We start from the raw sequence: 18,440 nt of genomic DNA, 5'->3' as shown, positions 1-18,440 counted from the left end.
ACCAGGTTGCCCAGAGCCACATCCAACCGTACCTGCAAACTTTTGGAGCAGTACTTGACAAGTTAGAGCACTGCCAACTGCAGGAGTAGTTGTAAATCCACCTCCTTAACATGACAAAGCTGGAGGGGAAGTAGCAAGTAACACCTTTCTCTTTCTTTGCCCAAATCTCTGAGGCTGGGAGAACCACGGGCTCTGCTCATGTTTTGTACCTCTGAGTTGGGTGGCATTAGCACAAGGGGCAGGAGCTGGAGATTTTCAGGCAATATCAGCCCAGAATTGTGTTTTAAGAGGAAATCCCTGATTTCTTTCTCTCTTTAACTTGGATTTTCCGCATGGGAGCGTGCACCACAGCCTTCCTTCACCACGGGCTGTTCGCTTCAGGCGAAGCATTTGTGCTTTTTCTTTTAGCTCTTATTTCAGCTCAACGTCAGGGGCTGTTTGAACCGTGACACTCGGCAGATATTTGTGCTGTGACAGCATTTGGAGAGGTGCTGCCTGTTTGATAAATGCTGACCCAGGGGCATTACAGTGGCTTTGACTGATTCCCTGCTCCCGATTGTCCCAGCCCTGCTGGGACAGAAGTCAGCAGCTTGTGGCCATTATTTAGGTTTTAAATACCTCAGTACAGTTGTGCCTGGGTTTGATTTCATGAGATGCGATGGGCTGAAAAGACACGGTTCTGCTCTTGCTCGGCCACGGCTGCGTGCTCCTGCTGCAACGAGTCACTTCCAGCACTTGTCAGAGCTGCTGTGAACTCATTTAACCTGCTGAAATGGCAGTGAAAAACCCCAAGCAGCTTCCTTCCTCCTCCTGCCCCCAAACTGCAGCTCTTGCTGCTATTTTCGTGAATTAAACTGACTCACAATGTGCTTTGTTAGGCAAAGGGAGGGTGGCACGAAGGCTGCCTTCCCTTTTTGGTAGCAAAGAGCTGCTCAGTCAGCTCAGATCATAGAATCCCAGACTGGTTTGGGTTGAAGGGACCTTAAGGCTCATCCAGGTCCAACCCCTGCCACGGGCAGGGACACCTTCCACTAGAGCAGGTTGCTCCAAGCCCCTGTGTCCAACCTGGCCTTGAACACTGCCAGGGATGGGGCAGCCACAGCTTCTCTGGGCACCCTGTGCCAGCGCCTCAGCACCCTCACAGGGAAGAACTAGCCAAAAGGTGCTGCTGTTAAGATTTGCATGATGTAATCTGCCTCGATTCCTCTAATCATCCCCTTTTTCTGTTTTATTACATCCTTTCTTAAGTGAAGACTTGAGAATGACTTGAAAAGCTTTAAAAATGAATAGCATTCCCTTGCCCAGCCAAGCTGCTGCTCCAGGTCCCAGCTCACACACTGAAGTCAGATAACTCATGGTGGGGTGAGATCCCAGCCCTGCAGTGCACCTTTGCAATGCTTATTTCATGTGATGTTCTTTTTGTTTGACGCTTCTCATTTGCAACTTGGGTGATGTGGGGTTTCAGCCTGCACAGGAGGAGAGGAGGGACGACCAGGAGCTGGACCCCAGAGACCTCGGGGGCAAGGAAGGAGGTGAAGGAAAGGAAGAGAGCGCCAAGCCAGAGCCCAAGCAAGAGACTCCGGAGCCCAAAGCAGACAAGGATTTGAAAGCTGCCCAGAAAGCAGTAAAAAGACACAGAAACATGTACTGCAAAGTCGTCTTGCTGGATGACACCCTTTTTGAGTGTGCCATGGATGTAAGTACTGTAGGGGCTTGTTTCTGCTTCTCCTCTTTTCCCTCTCCCTTCTTCTCCCCTAGAAAAATCACCACAACCATGATTTAATAGGAGCCTAATTTGCTGCCAGTGAATTACATGACAGGTTTTACTGCAGAACAATCTTGCTGTGAGCTGGAACAACTTATTAGTGTTGTAAAACTCTCTAGTGCCCAGGAATCCTGCTTTCATTATTCTACCATTTCCAGGGTGCCTTGCTGTGTAAAGGTGTGGGGGGGACACATTATCTTAATTTGCTCTTCATCTTTCATTTGTATCCCAGGCTAGAGTTTAGGTTTTTATGTTAGGTTGGGCTTATCCGAATACCTTGTGCCCCTTTCCTTTGAATGAAATGGGTTGGCAGCTGGATTTATGCTTTCCTGTTCACCCAAGGTACCTTTGCTTATCAGGCTGCTGGCTGACATAGCTCCAGGAGCTTGGATGTGCAGAACAACATGCAGTGTTTAGCCTGCACTTGAATAAAACAATTTGAAGTGATTATGTTGTTGTCTAAGTTGTTTACAACAGTAAACAATTTAAAGTGATTATGGTGACTTACAGCACTGCAAACCCCTTCAGCTGAGAGCTTTTCTTCTGCTTTATTTTGTGCGTTCTCTCCCAGGGCTGTCTTGCTGCCAGGGCAATAAAAAGCCAGCAGAAATCCCCATTTCAGTATTAAAGTACTTGTCTGGAATATTAATAATCCAGTTCTTCCCATTCAGGCACACTCCATCAGCTTGTTTTTCCCCAATCCTGCTGGCTCAATGGGCCAGGAGAGGGGATGTGGGCACAGGGATGTTACCTTGGCTGGTCCTGGGCAAGTAGGTCAGTGCTGGCCCTTTGTGTAGCGGCGCCGCTGCTGGTGCTGCCTGGGATCCACTCGGAGCGTTGCTGTCCCGATCCCCTTCCCATTGGCAGGAATTGTGTGTGCAGCCCCTGGCAGGAAAGTGTTCCCTGAAGCGCTGGTGGCAGCTCGCTGGGGCTTTGTGTGTGTGTTTGCTGCCTGTTCATCCTGGCAGGCGGCAGGGATGGTGGTGGGGTGGTTGGTCCTGATTCGAGCAGGAGGTTTAAGTCTCTTTCTGTAGGTTGAGAGAGTCGTGGTGGGGATTAAGAGGAGCTGCTCTCGGTGGGACACTGTTGCCTTGACAAGTACCCTCAGCTTTAACACAAACAGAATCCTACTCCAGTATTTTGAGAATTTACTAAGACTTAATCAGGGAGGAATTGGAACAGTGTAGGCAAAGACCAGCACAAATGCCTGTATCCAAGAACCATAGAATCCCAGACTGGTTTGGGTTGGAAGGGACCTTAAAGCTCATCCAGTTCCAACCCCTGCCACGGGCAGGGACACCTTCCACTAGAGCAGGTTGCTCCAAGCCCCTGTGTCCAACCTGGCCTTGAACACTGCCAGGGATGGGGCAGCCACAGCTTCTCTGGGCACCCTGTGCCAGCGCCTCAGCACCCTCACAGGGAGGAACTTCTGCCTCAGAGCTCGTCTCAATCTCCCCTCTGGCAGGTTAAAGCCATTCCCCTTGTCCTGTCCCTACAGGCCCTTGTCCAAAGCCCCTCTCCAGGTTTCCTGGAGCCCCTTTAGGCACTGGAGCTGCTCTAAGGTCTCCCCTTCAGGAGCCTTCTCTTCTCCAGGCTGCCCCAGCGCAGCTCTCTCAGCCTGGCTCCAGAGCAGAGCTGCTCCAGCCCTCGCAGCAGCTCCGGGGCCTCCTCTGGCCTCGCTCCAGCAGCTCCACGTCCCTCTTGTGCTGTTGCCCCAGAGCTGGATCAGGACTGCAGGGGGGGCTCCCCATAGCAATAAGTGCTTTCAGGCATCCTTTCCAGTTGACAGCTCTGGAAGGGTTTTAATTCCTACATGTCTTTAAGTGCCAGTTCCTTGGGAAATACGCAGGCTAACACATGCACTGTGTTACCTATGGAGTCACAACATACGCACTAAGGACCTTACAGGACTGCAGTAAAACAAGGCTGTGGTCTTGGATCAGTTGCTGTGCAAACAGGACTAACAGGAGAGCTGTGGGCACAAGTGGAGCGTTAGTAAATCTCGTTTTGCGTCACTGGAACTGCACTTTCTTCCCAGCAAAACCTTCAACAGAATGAGCTGCTCCTGGTTCCTGTAGCTTTGTGCCTCAGGGGTGCTTCCCTTCATGCTTTTGGACTAAAAACGTGTCTGTTCCGAGGGCCAGCTCCTTTCTGCAGGGTTTGGAAAGAAGAAAAGAGGAGCTCGGAATGCTCGGAGTTTATTTCTGGAGGCAAGAACCTGTGTGTGAGCAGCGTGCGGTGCATAAGGCAGAAGTGGAGAAGCTTGAGTGTCAGCAGCAGCAGATGGGCTTGATGAAAAGGCTATGGAAATGATGGTCTTTGGTTCTGAGCTGCTGTTTTCTTCTCTGAACCTCATACATCAGGTTGCCCCCAAAACGGGAGACTCCAGCAGTGGGATGTAGCAGCGGTTTCATACCCCACGTTGATCATCTTTTGATCAACATCTCGTTGATAGCCTGGACCTCGGGGGTATCAGTGCAGTAGATGTACCTGGGAAGGGTAAAACCATACAAATCCTTGGTGTTTTTGGGTTGTGTTGAGAAGCTCAGCTTTGGGACATGGAGCTGGTGGTAGCAGAGACCCACTGCAGTTCTCATTGCTTCTCTGGTGTCAGTTTTTATGCCTGATGCTCTTTCCTATAAGGGGTCCTGGCTCAGAAGCCACCAGGAGATCTGATTTTGAGCTACTCAGGACTCTTTTCCTTTCTTGAGAGTGCACAGTGTGGTTTGGTGACATTCCCTCTCTCCCCTCACCCATGAAGAAACCAGCACCTCCTACAGAATGTCTTCTCTCTGTTTGCAGAAACATGCCAAGGGGCAGGATCTCCTTAAGGAAGTCTGTGACCACCTCAATCTCCTGGAAGAAGACTACTTTGGTTTGGCCATATGGGACACACCAACCTCCAGGGTAAGCAGCTGCTGGTGCATGGTGCTGTGTGCCCGGGTGCGTTCAGCTCCTTCGCAGGATCCTGTCCCCTGGGAGAGGAACTTAAGCTCTTCTTAAAGCTCCTTTTGGTGTCCCCCTCAAAAAGGGTTATCCCAGAGGTAGAAATTGTGAATGAATGGCTAGAGGAGCGTGGATTTGAGTTCAAAAGTGGCGTGAGCCTGGATTGGCACCTGGAGAACATTCCTTATCTATGAGTTAACTGCAGAATGATGCTGTTGCTTTGTAAAGCTGCAGCCCAGGAGCCAGGCTGCCCTGGCACTGCTGTCAGCATGGGTAAGGTTTGGTCAGAGCCACCCAGAGCAGATTGGAGTCAAGGCTTTGCCCTGCAAAGCACCGTGTGTGACTCCATACCAGAACTCTTACTCATATGGTTTCAGTGTAAGGGCTTTGTTTGGTTAGACTCAAGCAGTGTCTTATCTTTTAAACCCTTGGTTATGCTTTAACTCAAGCAATTACTCAAGCTCTGTTTCCAGAAGCCAACAGTGTACTGAACTGAAATCAAGGGACCCTTTTATGTCCTTTAGACCAGATAGGTTGTCCATGATCTGACTGTACCCATGCTTCACCTGCAGAATCACTTCTGGGCCAGGTTACTGTGGCTGACAGACATTTAGCATTAAAGACTTCATAAATATAAGTGTGAATTGTTAATAAAGAGGCAGAATAACACCCTATCACTATTTGAGGCAGGCAGAGCTCTGTCTTGGGTTTGGTTTTACTGTCTCTGGTGTCTGACTGTTTTCTTGTACGTCAAATTTCCTTCCATGTGTATAACCTGGACTTTTGCCCTCTGGCAGTTTGATGTGCTTGCAGGGGGAGGCAGAGGTGCACTTTTAGACCCAATTGAGAGAGAAAGAGTTGGAGCAGCTCAACTTCTCCCACTTGTGCTGTGCACTGGCTCCCCCTCACCCAGGAGCTGAGGAGGTGAAGCTGCTGGGAGTGGGTTTAGCTCCAGGGCAGAGGAAGCTGCTTGCTGGAAATCTGGTTTGCTCTGATGGGGGAAAGCACCATTTGAAACCTGAAGCTCCATCTCTCTCCTGCCTTAACTTCAAATAAGACCTGGCAGTGAGTTACTGATTCACAGGTAGAAGTGATCATAGAATCCAAGAGTGGTTTATGTTGGAAGGGACCTTAAAGCTCCTCCAGTTCCAACCCCCTGCCATGGGCAGGGACACCTTCCACTAGGCTATAATCTTATAAAAGATTATAAAATGATCTTAATATGAAACCAACAGATGAACTTCTGTCCCCACGGCTGTGTGGAGCAGACCAGAGATGCTTGTGTGTATTCCTGGACAGGGAAAGGTTGAATGCAGCATTTCCACTTGGATTTTCATGGAATAAACCTTTCTGGGGATGGGAATTTTCTCCCATGGGACTAGCAGAGGGTGCCAGTGGGAACAGGAGAGTGGGACAGCGGATAGAGCAGCTGCTCAGCACCAAAGGAGCTTGATGCTCTTCCTGCTCTGAAAGGGAGGATTGTTTCCAACCCTTCATTTCTCAGCGTGGATGAAAGTGCTGCTAATTGCTGTGCCCTCCATTGTCTGCTGGCTCGGGCAGGATGAGTGCTGGGGATGCACGACTGCACCCTGGGCAGTGACGAGCAGTCCTGGACACGGAGATGGTCTGCCTAAAACAGTGGCCCTTAAAACACAGCAAGTGGCATCTCTGCCTTTGAAATGGATTTTCTATCCCCATTTTTGTAGGTTAGAGGGGCAAGCACGTAAAAAGATAAGATTAAATATAAGTATTGCAGTGTCCCTGCCGTGAAGTTACACGTCCTTCTGCTCAAAACAGATTAGCTTGGGGGATTCAGTGAGTTAATTCCTTCACCTCGGGAGACCTGGATGTCCAAATCCTGCTCAGGGCTTGTGAAAATGAAGAGAGTGGTTTAATGTAGCCTCTCCAGGAGGGCTGTTAGCACCGTGCTCTCTCCTTGTGCAGGCAGGCCCTGACCTCCTGCAGGGTAGGCACCACCATCCTCCAAAGCTCCAAATGACAGAGATGGGAGGAAAAAGGATGTATTTCTAAAGTTTGTAGCTGAGATAATTACTAGAAACTTGAGTCATACTTAAAAGGGACTGAGTTTATGTCACATTCCTGGAAGAGAATCCAGCCTTGCCCAGCAATTGGCTGTTTTCACTTGTATTTCAGTTAAAAACCATGGCTAATGATACAAGGTCTCGGCAATCCTTGTTCTGAAGGGGTAAGTGTGGGGAGAGGCTGCCTAAAATGAATGCAAACATCCCCTTTGCCTATTTTGAAAGGTTCTGGAGAAAAACCCCAACACAATATTGTGGAAGTGCCCCTCGTGTGTGGCTGCGACCTGCTGCTGGGTGCTTGTAACCAACCGTGTCCTGGGCTGCATCAACAGGAGCGTGAGCAGCAGGTCAAGGGGGGGGATCCTGCCCGTCTGCTCTGCTCTGTGGGACCCCACTTGCAGCACTGTGTGCAGGGCTGGGGTCCTCAGCATAAGGACATGGAGCTGTTGGAGCAAGCCCAGAGGAGGCCACGAGGATGATCAGGGGCTGGAGCAGCTCCCGTATGGAGACAGGCTGAGAACATTGGGGCTGTTCAGCCTGGAGAAGAGAAGCTGCGTGGAGACCTCAGAGCAGCTTCCAGTGTCTGAAGGGGGCTACAAGGATGCAGAGAGGGACTGTTCATCAGGGACTGGAGCGATAGGACAAGGGGTGATGGGTTCAAACTGAAACAGGGGAAGTTCAGGTTAGATACAAGGCAGAAGTTCTTCCCTGTGAGGGTGCTGAGGCGCTGGCACAGGGTGCCCAGAGAAGCTGTGGCTGCCCCATCCCTGGCAGTGTTCAAGGCCAGGTTGGACAGAGCCTTGGGTGACATGGTCTAGGGTGAGGTGTCCCTGCCCATGGCAGGGGGTTGGCAGGTCCTTTCCAACCCAAACCATTCTATGAGATGCTGCTCTATTTATTTTCTCCTGTTCCTCTTGCCTCCCCCTATGAGTACTTGGTCGATGAAAGGTGGGAAATGCACCCACCAAGACCACAGACTGGAGGTTAAGCTGTGAGAATCACCCCATCTCCAGTTTCCATGGCTGTCTTTGTGTCCCATTGCTGTATTTTTAGGGATTTTCAGGTTTCTGTGGTGTCTCTGGAACCTCTGTTAAACTGGGAATGTTTTTATCCTCTTGCAGACATGGCTGGATCCTGCCAAAGAAATAAAGAAGCAGGTTCATGGTAAGTAGATGGAATGGATCGTGTGGATGTGTGTGGTTCCTCCCTTCTTCCCTAAACAAGTGTGGCTTTGGGGGCCATCCCGGGGGCTTAAAGAGGGGTGATAATTCAAGTGAGGGTGTCTGGCAGGGATCAGCACATGTTCAAGCAATGTGTGCATCCTTTCCCTCCTTCCTAAGTACTTAGTGATGCTCTAGATTTAGGAAAAGATGTCATTTCCTTGGGAAAAAACAGCTTGGGGTGTGTTCCCCCTATGCAAACCCACAGTGTCCTTGCTGCCATGGGATGCTGGAACAGGAGATCTGCTCCTTCTTGGAGGATGGGAAAAGAGGTGCCAGTGGCAACAGTGCACATCTCAAAGGAGCTTGGGAGAGCCTGAGGAAAGCTGTGTCTGTAGTAAGGTTTGATGGACTCTGAGACTGTTTTGGGGTCCAAATAGGAGCACTGGAATGATAAATAGCTTGAGTAGTATCAGGGCAAACACCAGATGCTCTCCAAAGCTGTATTTTAAGGTCTGCTAGCACTGAATTGGTTCAAGATGAGGGTAGTGTCACAGTTAAATAAATTACAAAGGCTTTTGTGTTCTCTCAGGAGCAAACCTGACTCCTTTGGAAGTAAAATACTGGTTTATGAAAGTAAAATGTTGTTTTAGGAAAGTGAAATACTGCTTTATGGAAGTAGAATACTGGTTTACGACAGCACAATACTGTTAGATGTGTGCTTTTGGGGGGGTGCAGAACAAAGCGTGTCCTTAAGTACAGATGAGGGGGGAAGTGCTGCAGGGCTGTGGAGCAGGGAAAGCTCCTGCTCCCATCAACTTCTCTTTGAGTTGATAGCACCCAAAGGGCAAGAGCTGCTCTGGCTGTGCTGGGCAGGTAGGATTCAGTTAGTAAGTGTAATGAGCAACCAGTTCCCTGTGGAATCTGGTCCCCTGAGATGGGTTAAATGGCAAATACATACGTTCAGTATATGTTGAATGTATGTATGCATATGTGTACACCAACGTCTGCTGGTTTAGGTAACCTCTGCTACCTAAGATGTCTTCTTGGAATAACTTGGTTAGAGCTGTGTGTGATGAAAATAACATGCCTTGTGTTTAATCCCTGTTGTGGCGTTGCATAAGCTCTAAATACATGAGTGCTACATCCCCCCTCTTCCCTGGTTGAGATTGGGATCAGTCTCTGAGCACGTCAAGCACAGGGATGTCTCCTCTTGCTGACAGAGACATCACGTTGGCAAGTGTTAAAGGGGGGAGTTGTAACTGGGGGAATTACTCTGAGTGCTTCATGGGTCAGGGCTATTTTCAGTGGGTAAATGGGTTTCTTTTCCAGAAAATGAGAGGATTTCCAGTCACCTGGACTGTCCATACCACTTATAATGCCACTTCTAGGAGGGATTATGGGGATCCTTGCTCCAGTTAGTGCTTGTACAAGATTTGCTGTATTAAAACATTTAGGTCTAGACTTGTAAAGCTCTTCCTGTCTTGGTGTTGGTTTCATCCAGAGATTGATTCTTGTGTTGTGCTGAGTTTAACCTGACTGTCACGAAGGTGTTGTGGGGTGTTTATTCTTCTCAAGCTCTTCTTTGTAATGGCAGGAGGCCCCTCGGATTTTACCTTCAATGTCAAGTTTTACCCCCCGGACCCTGCGCAGCTGACAGAGGACATAACCAGGTAAGTGCCCTCAACAAAGCACTGAATATTGGGTAGAAAGTGTTAACATTTGGGTGCTTTCCCATCCTTCAGCAAGGAGATCCGTTGTCTTCTTAGTTTGGAGGGGTTGGTTTGTTTTGAGTGGATGTGTGGGATGCTCCTGCTCTCCGCTGAGGTCCACATGTATAAAGCAGCATCATTTATAGTCCTGGCATGCAGGGGTTTGTATAGAAAAGTCAATTTTTATTGAAAACCAAGGTTTTGCTTGTATGTTGGGCTGCACCCCCAGAGTGTGAGCAGCAGCTCAGGGAGGGGATCCTGCCCCTCTGCTGCGCTCTGTGAGACCCCCCCTGCAGTCCTGATCCAGCTTTGGGGCAACAGCACAAGAGGGACGTGGAGCTGCTGGAGCGAGGCCAGAGGAGGCCCCGGAGCTGCTGCGAGGGCTGGAGCAGCTCTGCTCTGGAGCCAGGCTGAGAGAGCTGGGCTGGGGCAGCCTGGAGAAGAGAAGGCTCCTGAAGGGGAGACCTTAGAGCAGCTCCAGTGCCTAAAGGGGCTCCAGGAAACCTGGAGAGGGGCTTTGGACAAGGGCCTGTAGGGACAGGCCAAGGGGAATGGCTTTAACCTGCCAGAGGGGAGATTGAGATGAGCTCTGAGGCAGAAGCTCTTCCCTGTGAGGGTGCTGAGGCGCTGGCACAGACTTTTCCCAGAGAAGCTGTGGCTGCCCCATCCCTGGCAGTGTTCAAGGCCAGGTTGGACTCTGTTTGATCCTCAAGTTTCCCTGTTCTCTGTACATGGTATTTTGCTTTCCCCCCCAGGTATTACTTGTGTCTTCAGCTCAGACAAGACATCCTCACGGGGCGGCTGCCCTGTTCCTTTGCCACTCTGGCTCTGCTGGGTTCCTACACGGTCCAGTCTGAGCTGGGAGACTACGATCCCGACCTGCACGGCCCAGATTACATCACTGAGTTCAAACTGGCCCCAAACCAGACAAAAGAGCTCGAGGAGAAGGTTGTGGAGCTTCATAAAACCTACAGGTAAGGTGCTCTTCTTCAACAGTGTAAGCCATGAAAGATGGTTTTATTTCATGTGAAAATACAGTTTGGTTGGTTTTACCTTCCCTTTGTCTTTTATTTTTAATATGTGCTTTGGGATTTTTGTAGGTTTTGGGGTTGCAGTTTGGTTGGAGCAGACCTCATCTCTTTGTGTGTCTACTCTGTAGCCTACAGCGTGTTTGAGGTTTTCTGCTGCCACATTTAATGAGTAAAACTTCTGTAATATGGAAGTATTCCAGGTGATGCAGGAGGCAGAAACCTGTGGTTAAGCTTGTCCTCAGAGTGTTTGCCTTCATGGCCATGACCCGGGCAGATGTGTCGTGTTCAGGGAGGGTTGAAGGTCTCCTGGGAGTCCCCCTGATACCAGATTAAAAGGTGACAATAACCAAACCTCTTCCTCATCTTATTTTGAGCTGATTTTCATAGATGCTCTCAAGTGCTTGGGTTGCAGAAGCGCACAGGGCTGCTGTGCAGAGTCGCCGGGCAGCAGCTTCTGCACCCTCCCAGAGACACATTTGGGTTTTAGGGGGGAAAAAAAGCCCATAAAACCACTTGGTGATATCGAGGCCTTCGACCAGCAGCCTCTTGACCTGTGAAAAGCTGCTGGTTGATGCACTAGTAACAAGAACAGAGCAAAGATGAGACCTGCTCACAGGCAGATGGGAACTAATAACCCAGGTGCTGTAGGGAAGGGTGGACGTGTGCCTCCAGCTGTGACCAAAGCTACAATTAACACCTTGCTCAACCCCACAGATCAATACTTTCAATTGATTCCCCTCCATTTGCACTGAGAGGAGAGGAAATGAGGGAAAATAAGTCCTGGGCTGCTGACAAGCTTCATGACTTGGAGTCAAAGGCCATTAGCTGTGCTAGAAGTGGCAGATCTCATTGCTGAATTATTCATGGCTTCATTAGGAGGATACTTGAAGGTATAGGATGGAGTTATATTTAATCTGCTAGAGTGTGTAGGGGGAAGCAACATGTACCCTGTGTAATTTCTGGTCTGTTTTCTATAGACATTAAACTGTCAGAGGGTTTTCAGTGGGGAAACTCTGCTAAAGCATGCTCCATCTCTTGCTGCTTTATCTGCAAAGCACAAGGCACGTGTCAGGCAACTGCTCCACGTCTTTCCTAGAGGATTGTCCTCACATTTGTCTTTGTCTGCCCTGTCTCCCAGCACTAAAACCTCTCTTTATGTCACACACAAGATGTATGTGAGTGCTCAGTAAGGGAGACATCAAAGCAGGGAACAAAATGAAGTGGATGCAGCTGAATTCTCTCCCAGCTTTGCTGCTGGATGTACCTTGCACCCCAGAAACTTATTGACAAGGGCACTTCAAGAACATTGCTAATCCTCCATTAGCAGGATGCTGCTGTTAAGTGAAGTTGTGTTGCTTTTCCTGGCGACAGGGCACCATCTGCTCCCAGAAACTGCTCATTCATCTGCTCTGCCCCATAGGAATCGCTGCCGAGGGGTCTCAGCTGTCCTGGCCGTGGGTTTGGAGAACAATAGCTGGGTTTGGGAGCTCTGGATGCAGGAGGGCTGGGAGGATGGTACCCATCGTACCCATCACCCTTTGCCTGCGGTCTTTTCTTCCACTGGATCAAGTTTTGTGCCCCTTACTGCACTTCCTCCCTTTCTTGTCCAGTGTCTGTGCAGCCCCACAGGAATAAAGTGCATCTGGTTTAAGAGGGTGGCTCAAAGCAGAAATTTGTGCACTCACAGTAGTTCAATAATTCATCACAGAATCCCAGCCTGGTTTGTGTTGAAGGGACCTTAAAGCTCCTCCAGTTCCAACCCCCTGCCACGGGCAGGGACACCTTCCACTAGAGCAGGTTGCTCCAAGCCCCTGTGTCCAACCTGGCCTAAATCTAGACATAAATCCCTATATTTATACATCTACAGCTGGGCCCAAGTTTGTATTGACAGCAAAAGAAGATGCAACGAATGGATGGTTTTATGAAGTCTGATCTGTCCCCTGCTAAAAGCCACAGGTAGGGGAGTACCAAGCCCTTTCTTTCATTCTTTCCCCAGATCCATGACTCCAGCCCAAGCAGACCTGGAGTTCCTTGAGAATGCAAAAAAGCTGTCTATGTACGGAGTCGACCTTCACCAAGCCAAGGTGAGAATGAGCATGTGTGCACCTGCCTGTGGAGTCTGTAACTAGACTTATCCTCCCCTTGCAGGAGCAAGTTTGCCTGTTTCAGGAGGCTCCTTTTGAAAGCCAGAGGAAGTAGGGAAACACTGACACACAACACAAGTGCCTCAAGCCCTCTTGAAGTGATGCTTCCTGATTGCTTATTACTTAGCTATTACAGGAAGCTTTACAAAGCTCCTGGTGTAGACAGGTCCTTGCTCTGAGGACCTTAGAATATACAGCTCTGGCTCTGCAACGTGAGCCACTGTGCTCAGGGAAATGCAGGACAGGTTCAAGATGAACCCTTTGAGCAAACAGCATCAGGAGAGAGCAGAAGGGAGGAGGTTGGAAGGAGAAATGTGAAGGAAGAGCAAGGGAGCTGGAAGCTGAGGTCGGGGTGGTGGGAAGTGGATTCAGAAGACCAAAGGGGTCACTTAAAGGCAGATATTGGCCTGAAACTTGTAACCCTGACACCGCTTAAACTTCATCTGCTTCCCCAGGACTTGGAAGGAGTGGACATCACTCTGGGAGTCTGTTCCAGTGGCCTTCTTGTTTACAAAGACAAACTGAGAATCAACCGCTTCCCGTGGCCCAAAGTCCTGAAGATTTCCTACAAGCGCAGCAGCTTCTTCATCAAGATTCGCCCAGGGGAGGCAAGTTCTCACTTCCTGGTGCTCGGGTCTTCTTTAAATGCCTTGTGGTTACCCCCAGCGTGTGTGCTGCACTGAACCACCGCGGGGGAGGGAGGGAGCCTTCCTCTGAATGCGCATTTTCGGGCTCTATCGGGTTTCTGATCTTGGCTCGGTGTTAAGTTCGGGTAGAACCCACTGACCTCGCTGAAGCTCTAAGCCAGCGGGCGACAGTTTAAACAACGTGTCATCCAGCACCACCTCCTGGCCCCGCGTGGTATTCCCAGCATCCCGAGGAAAGCGGTGGGAAGTTCATAGTTGAGATCGGGAGAGGACTAACTCCTTCCTTGGAAACGGGGCGAGACAGAGGCTCTTTGTCTCATTTCGTTTAAAACTAAAAGGATAATTACAAATACAGAGCCATACTTTGCACTTAGCCTGCAGCAGGCAGGGGGAGGCTGCCCTGGTGCTGCCTCTTATCAATGAGGAGATCATTGGAACAGCCTGGTCGCTGGAAACACGGTGGAGAAAGAGGCTGCAATGGGATTTCTGCCTCTTTCCTTCTCTTCTTCCTCCTCCTGCTTCAGCTGCCATGACCCAGCCTTGCAGGGAGGTCATTGTTCAACCCCATCCTGCAGCTGGGCAGTGTAACAGGGGTTAAATGAGTCTAAATGACTGCAAAACCCACAGCACATGGCTCTGCAAATCCCTGTGCATCAGGAGAGATGCTGAGGCTTGAGGCCAAGCTTGTGCTCTTCTGTCACACCTGAGCTCCTCCCGCACGTTGTGGAGTGAGTTCAGCTGCTCTTGGGCTAGACCAGCAGTTTGTGCTGCAGCACAATGGTGTGATGGGCTGGGGACTGGACTCCTGCCATGTTTATTTCGTGCTAATATTGATATTTTCTGCAGCAAGAACAGTATGAAAGTACAATCGGGTTCAAGCTCCCAAGTTACCGGGCAGCGAAGAAGCTGTGGAAAGTCTGTGTTGAACATCACACGTTTTTCAGGTGGGTTTTCGGAGTGGTGGGTTCACCTTCACCAGCTAATGCTTTAGATTAGCTACTGAAAATGAGCATTCCTTCAGAGTTCAGTGCTTGCAGAGACATTAAATACATACATTGCAATGGATTTCTAGGCAGCTTCCACTTCATAAAATGTGTAAGAATAACTGTGTCCTGGGCTGCCTGGAGAAGAGGTGGCTCCAGGGAGATCTTAGAGCAGCTCCCAGTACCTAAAGGGGTTACAAGAAACCTGGAGAGGGGCTTTGGACAAGGGCCTGGAGGGACAGCACAAGGGGAATGGCTTTAACCTGCCAGAGGGGAGATTGAGATGAGCTCTGAGGCAGAAGCTCTTCCCTGTGAGGGTGCTGAGGCGCTGGCACAGGGTGCCCAGAGAAGCTGTGGCTGCCCCATCCCTGGCAGTGTTCAAGGCCAGGTTGGACACAAGGGCTTGGAGCAACCTGCTCAAGTGGAAGGTGTCCCTGCCCGTGGCAAGGGCTAGAACTGGATGTTCTTAAGGTCCCTTCCAGCCCAAGCCATTCTATGAATCTGTGATAAGGCAAAGGTCTTCCATCTTATGTAGATGCGGGGTTATTGCCACCGCTCGTTGTTTTGTTAGTCAGGTGTATGCAGGAAACTAATTTGTATTTGAACTTCTCTTCACCTGCTGCTTCCTGCACCTGCAGGTTTGGTTTCTAACCCGTGTGCTTGGGTTTCAGGCTGACTTCCACCGAGGCCATCCCAAAGAGCAGGTTCCTGGCGCTGGGCTCCAAGTTCCGCTACAGCGGGCGGACGCAGGCGCAGACGAGGCAGGCGAGTGCCCTCATCGACCGCCCCGCGCCCCAGTTCGAGCGCACGGCAAGTAAGCGAGCGTCCAGGAGCCTGGATGGAGGTGAGTGTGCTGCTCTTCCCCCTCCATGCCTGGATTCAGTAGGGTGCTGAAACACTCCTGAAATACCACCCAAATTCCCCGCTTTAAAGAAAACCCAAAGCGTAACTTCTCGCTTTACTACAAGACCTGGGTGTAAAACGCAAACTGATAGTAGTACCAGTGAGAACTGGCTGACAAAAAGGATGTAGGTGGGTGCTGAAGGCTCATGGCAAAGTTCTGCTTGTAAAGATATTTCCTCATTCCATCTCAATGCGTTTTCCTTTTAGCAAATCAGGAATTGAGCTGTTCTAGGATTTGTTCAGCTGCTCAAATTACACAGTTTTTCTTGCCACAACTGTTTGAAACTTTTTCACTGTTAAACGATGCCCATGTTGAAGCTTGTGGCCTATCAGTAAGGTGGGCTCATCCCTGATGTTTTTAAAATAGCCAGATAGCAACAGGCCAGTGGAGGTGAGGCACAGAAGGGGAGTTCCTAAGTTTGCTCCCCTTGATCTGGATCATGGGGTGCTTGTAAAATTAGGATCCAGGAAAAGGGGAGCATCCCTTTGCCCCAAGGGCACCTGCCAGAGCAGGAACAGCATTGCTTTGAGCCCTGAGGTCGTGCTGCAGCCTGGGAGGGAGCAGGGCTGCCCCAGCACGCTGTGGCCAGCACCAGCCAGGCTGCCCCTGCTCCTGACATGGGTTTACAGGGCTCAGTGACACCCAAGCCTGGGCTTCATGCCTTGGGGCCGGGAGGGGAGGGCTGCTTGGTTTGAGCTCCGTACCTCAGCAAAGCAAGATGCCAGCTTGTTGCAGTCTGGGGGTGTGAGGTTACCCAAGCATGGTGCACGGAGGCAAAAGGACCAGCAGTGTTGGTTGCCCCTTGGCCATGCCCTGTAGACCTTTACAACCCCAGATGCATAGAGGAATCCATGCAGCAGTCCCCCCCCCGAATGTCAGAGCTTGGCAAATAGCAGCCTGTGAATGTCACGCTTGTGTCCCCGTTGAAGTCTGCAGCCTGTTTGCATCTGCTGTGTGGGCAGTCCTTAACATGTGCCCCATTTCTTCAGCTAAACGTGCGACTCAAAAAGTTGAGTTCAGAGCCATAGAGGAAGAGAAGCAGGAGGAGGTGGTGGTGGTTGAGGTTCCTGAACCAAAACCTGTGGATCAGATCCGAGAGAAGCCAGGTATAGCTGTGGTGGTGGTGGCTACAACTCTCTGCAGCACCTTTCCTATCCTTTACATGCTTGTTCCTGACAACTCAAAGTTTCACCAAACCTGGTGGCTTTCTTTTTCCATTCCTTTGCAAGAAGAGTTTTGCAGTCAGAGGACAGACAGCCCAGCAGAGCCCCGGCTCTGGAGACTCATGAAATCTCTGCCTTGCACCTCATTAGACTATAATTCTATGGGGAGGTGGGGAAAAGTTGAGGACGTGCTGGCACTTGAGGACTGTCTCCTTGTTAAATTTGGGTGGTTTTGTAAATGTGGATTAGAAAACTTGAAAGTTTGATCTTGAAACTTCTTGTAAAGCTTCTGAAATCCTTCATCCCGGGACCAGCTTGCCATTTTTTAATGGGTTTTCTTTGGGGTTTGAGAAATGCCACCCATTTTGCTACCTGGAGCTTATATTTCTCTTAAGATAAGTACTGTTGATAAATATTAATGCTCTGAAGAGGCATGTAGGTACAACAGCATATTTGACTACTAATAAGTGTATCACAGCAGCGGTGTTGTCAAATACTCGCAGTCTTCATCACTTAAATAGCAAAAGCCTGTGGTGCATGAGGGCTGGAGATAATTCTGCACATGGGAAGATGGCTCTGTGTTCCTAATGTTTAGATTTGAAGTTGATCACTCAAGTACATTTAGTTAAAGCTGCTAGTTTTTGTATAGGTTTTTATCTAGAGGAGCCTGGGTGTGTTAGAGTGAGGCCAGAGGAGGCCTCGGAGCTGCTGCGAGGGCTGGAGCAGCTCTTCTCTGGAGCCAGGCTGAAAGAGCTGGGCTGGGGCAGCCTGGAGAAGAGAAGGCTCCTGAAGGGGAGACCTTAGAGCAGCTCCAGTGCCTAAAGGGGCTCCAGGAAACCTGGAGAGGGGCTTTGGCCAAGGGCCTGTAGGGACAGGCCAAGGGGAATGGCTTTAACCTGCCAGAGGGGAGATTGAGATGAGCTCTGAGGCAGAAGCTCTTCCCTGTGAGGGTGCTGAGGCGCTGGCACAGGGTGCCCAGAGAAGCTGTGGCTGCCCCATCCCTGGCAGTGTTCAAGGCCAGGCTGGACACAGGGGCTTGGAGCAACCTGCTCTAGTGGAAGGTGTCCCTGCCCGTGGCAGGGGGTTGGGACTGGAGGAGCTTTAAGGTCCCTTCCACACAAACCAGTCTGGGATTTTATGATTCTCTGTCACCAACCAGCACCTGCATCTCCCCACTGCAGCACTCTGCAGGCAGAGCCCATCCTAGCACAACACTCAAGAGCCATTGCGTGTCCCCACATACCTCTGCCTGGGCAGGAAGCCTGCAAAGCTTACAACAAAGTGTTGTTCTTTTCCCCTCTCATCCAAGATCTTGGGCCTGTGTCTGCCAGCACTAGAAGGATTGATAGCAATTGTGTGGTGGAAAATAACTACTGAGTTGCCTGGTTAAGAAACCTCTTTGCTGTTCTCTGCTGCTGCCTTGGAGCAGGATCTCCTCTTGCTCTTTCCGCTGTTGGTGGTGCCTGTCGTGTGCCTGTGCAGTTCTCCAACTGCTCCGCTAACACATGCAAACCTCTTTCTAGCCAAACATGTGCTTGAAACTTTCCAAATGAAACCCATTGCAGAGGAAGAGGAGAAGGAGGACAAGGTAGAGGTGGTTAAGGTTCCTGTGGCCAAGCCAAAGTCACCAGAGCCGTTGCGGACGTGGTCAGGTACAGCCGCAGTGGCATTCAGCAGCACGGTGCTGCCCGTGCTGTGACCTGCTGGGTTGATGTGATGCAGTGCTGTAGGATGGAGGTTACCTTGTTTGTGGTGGTGTTCATTGCCATTAAAATCACACCCAGCTTTGCAAGTGTGCTGTAATACATGAGTGCTGCTTTATCGGGGTGTGCCCGAGGTGCTGTGCCCTGGCTTGGCTGTGTGCCTGTGTGCTGAGTTGAGTGTGCAGTGGCTTCTTAACATTCCTCTGTTACTGTCCCTTCTGGGAAGGTTCATTCCTCTGA

The 18,440-nt window shown here is 50.2% G+C and overlaps 1 protein-coding gene across 37 annotated transcripts in view; it reads left to right on the top strand.

The window, feature by feature from the left end:
- Window positions 1–18,440, top strand: part of EPB41 (erythrocyte membrane protein band 4.1) — a 95,971-nt gene that overhangs the window by 47,052 nt on the left and 30,479 nt on the right. For 16 of the 37 annotated variants that reach the window (XM_030503728.1, XM_032920238.1, XM_032920237.1 and 13 more), the window contains exons 3-11: window positions 1,466–1,696; window positions 4,568–4,672; window positions 7,875–7,917; window positions 9,511–9,586; window positions 10,381–10,599; window positions 12,653–12,740; window positions 13,256–13,408; window positions 14,294–14,391; window positions 15,102–15,274. In XM_030503728.1, coding sequence (XP_030359588.1) covers window positions 1,643–1,696; window positions 4,568–4,672; window positions 7,875–7,917; window positions 9,511–9,586; window positions 10,381–10,599; window positions 12,653–12,740; window positions 13,256–13,408; window positions 14,294–14,391; window positions 15,102–15,274 — 1,009 coding nt within the window. In that variant the 5' untranslated portion in view covers window positions 1,466–1,642. Of the gene's footprint in view, window positions 1–1,465; window positions 1,697–4,567; window positions 4,673–7,874; window positions 7,918–9,510; window positions 9,587–10,380; window positions 10,600–12,652; window positions 12,741–13,255; window positions 13,409–14,293; window positions 14,392–15,101; window positions 15,275–16,323; window positions 16,441–18,020; window positions 18,150–18,440 lie in introns of all 37 variants that reach the window. The other 21 variants (XM_030503721.1, XM_030503696.1, XM_030503723.1 and 18 more) reach the window with 2 other exon arrangements.

The sequence above is a fragment of the Strigops habroptila genome, chromosome 12 (genome assembly GCF_004027225.2).
Source record: "Strigops habroptila isolate Jane chromosome 12, bStrHab1.2.pri, whole genome shotgun sequence".
Taxonomy (NCBI): Eukaryota; Metazoa; Chordata; class Aves; order Psittaciformes; family Psittacidae; genus Strigops; species Strigops habroptila.
Note: the sequence above shows the minus strand (reverse complement) of the source record. Positions and strands in the feature narration are given on the sequence as shown.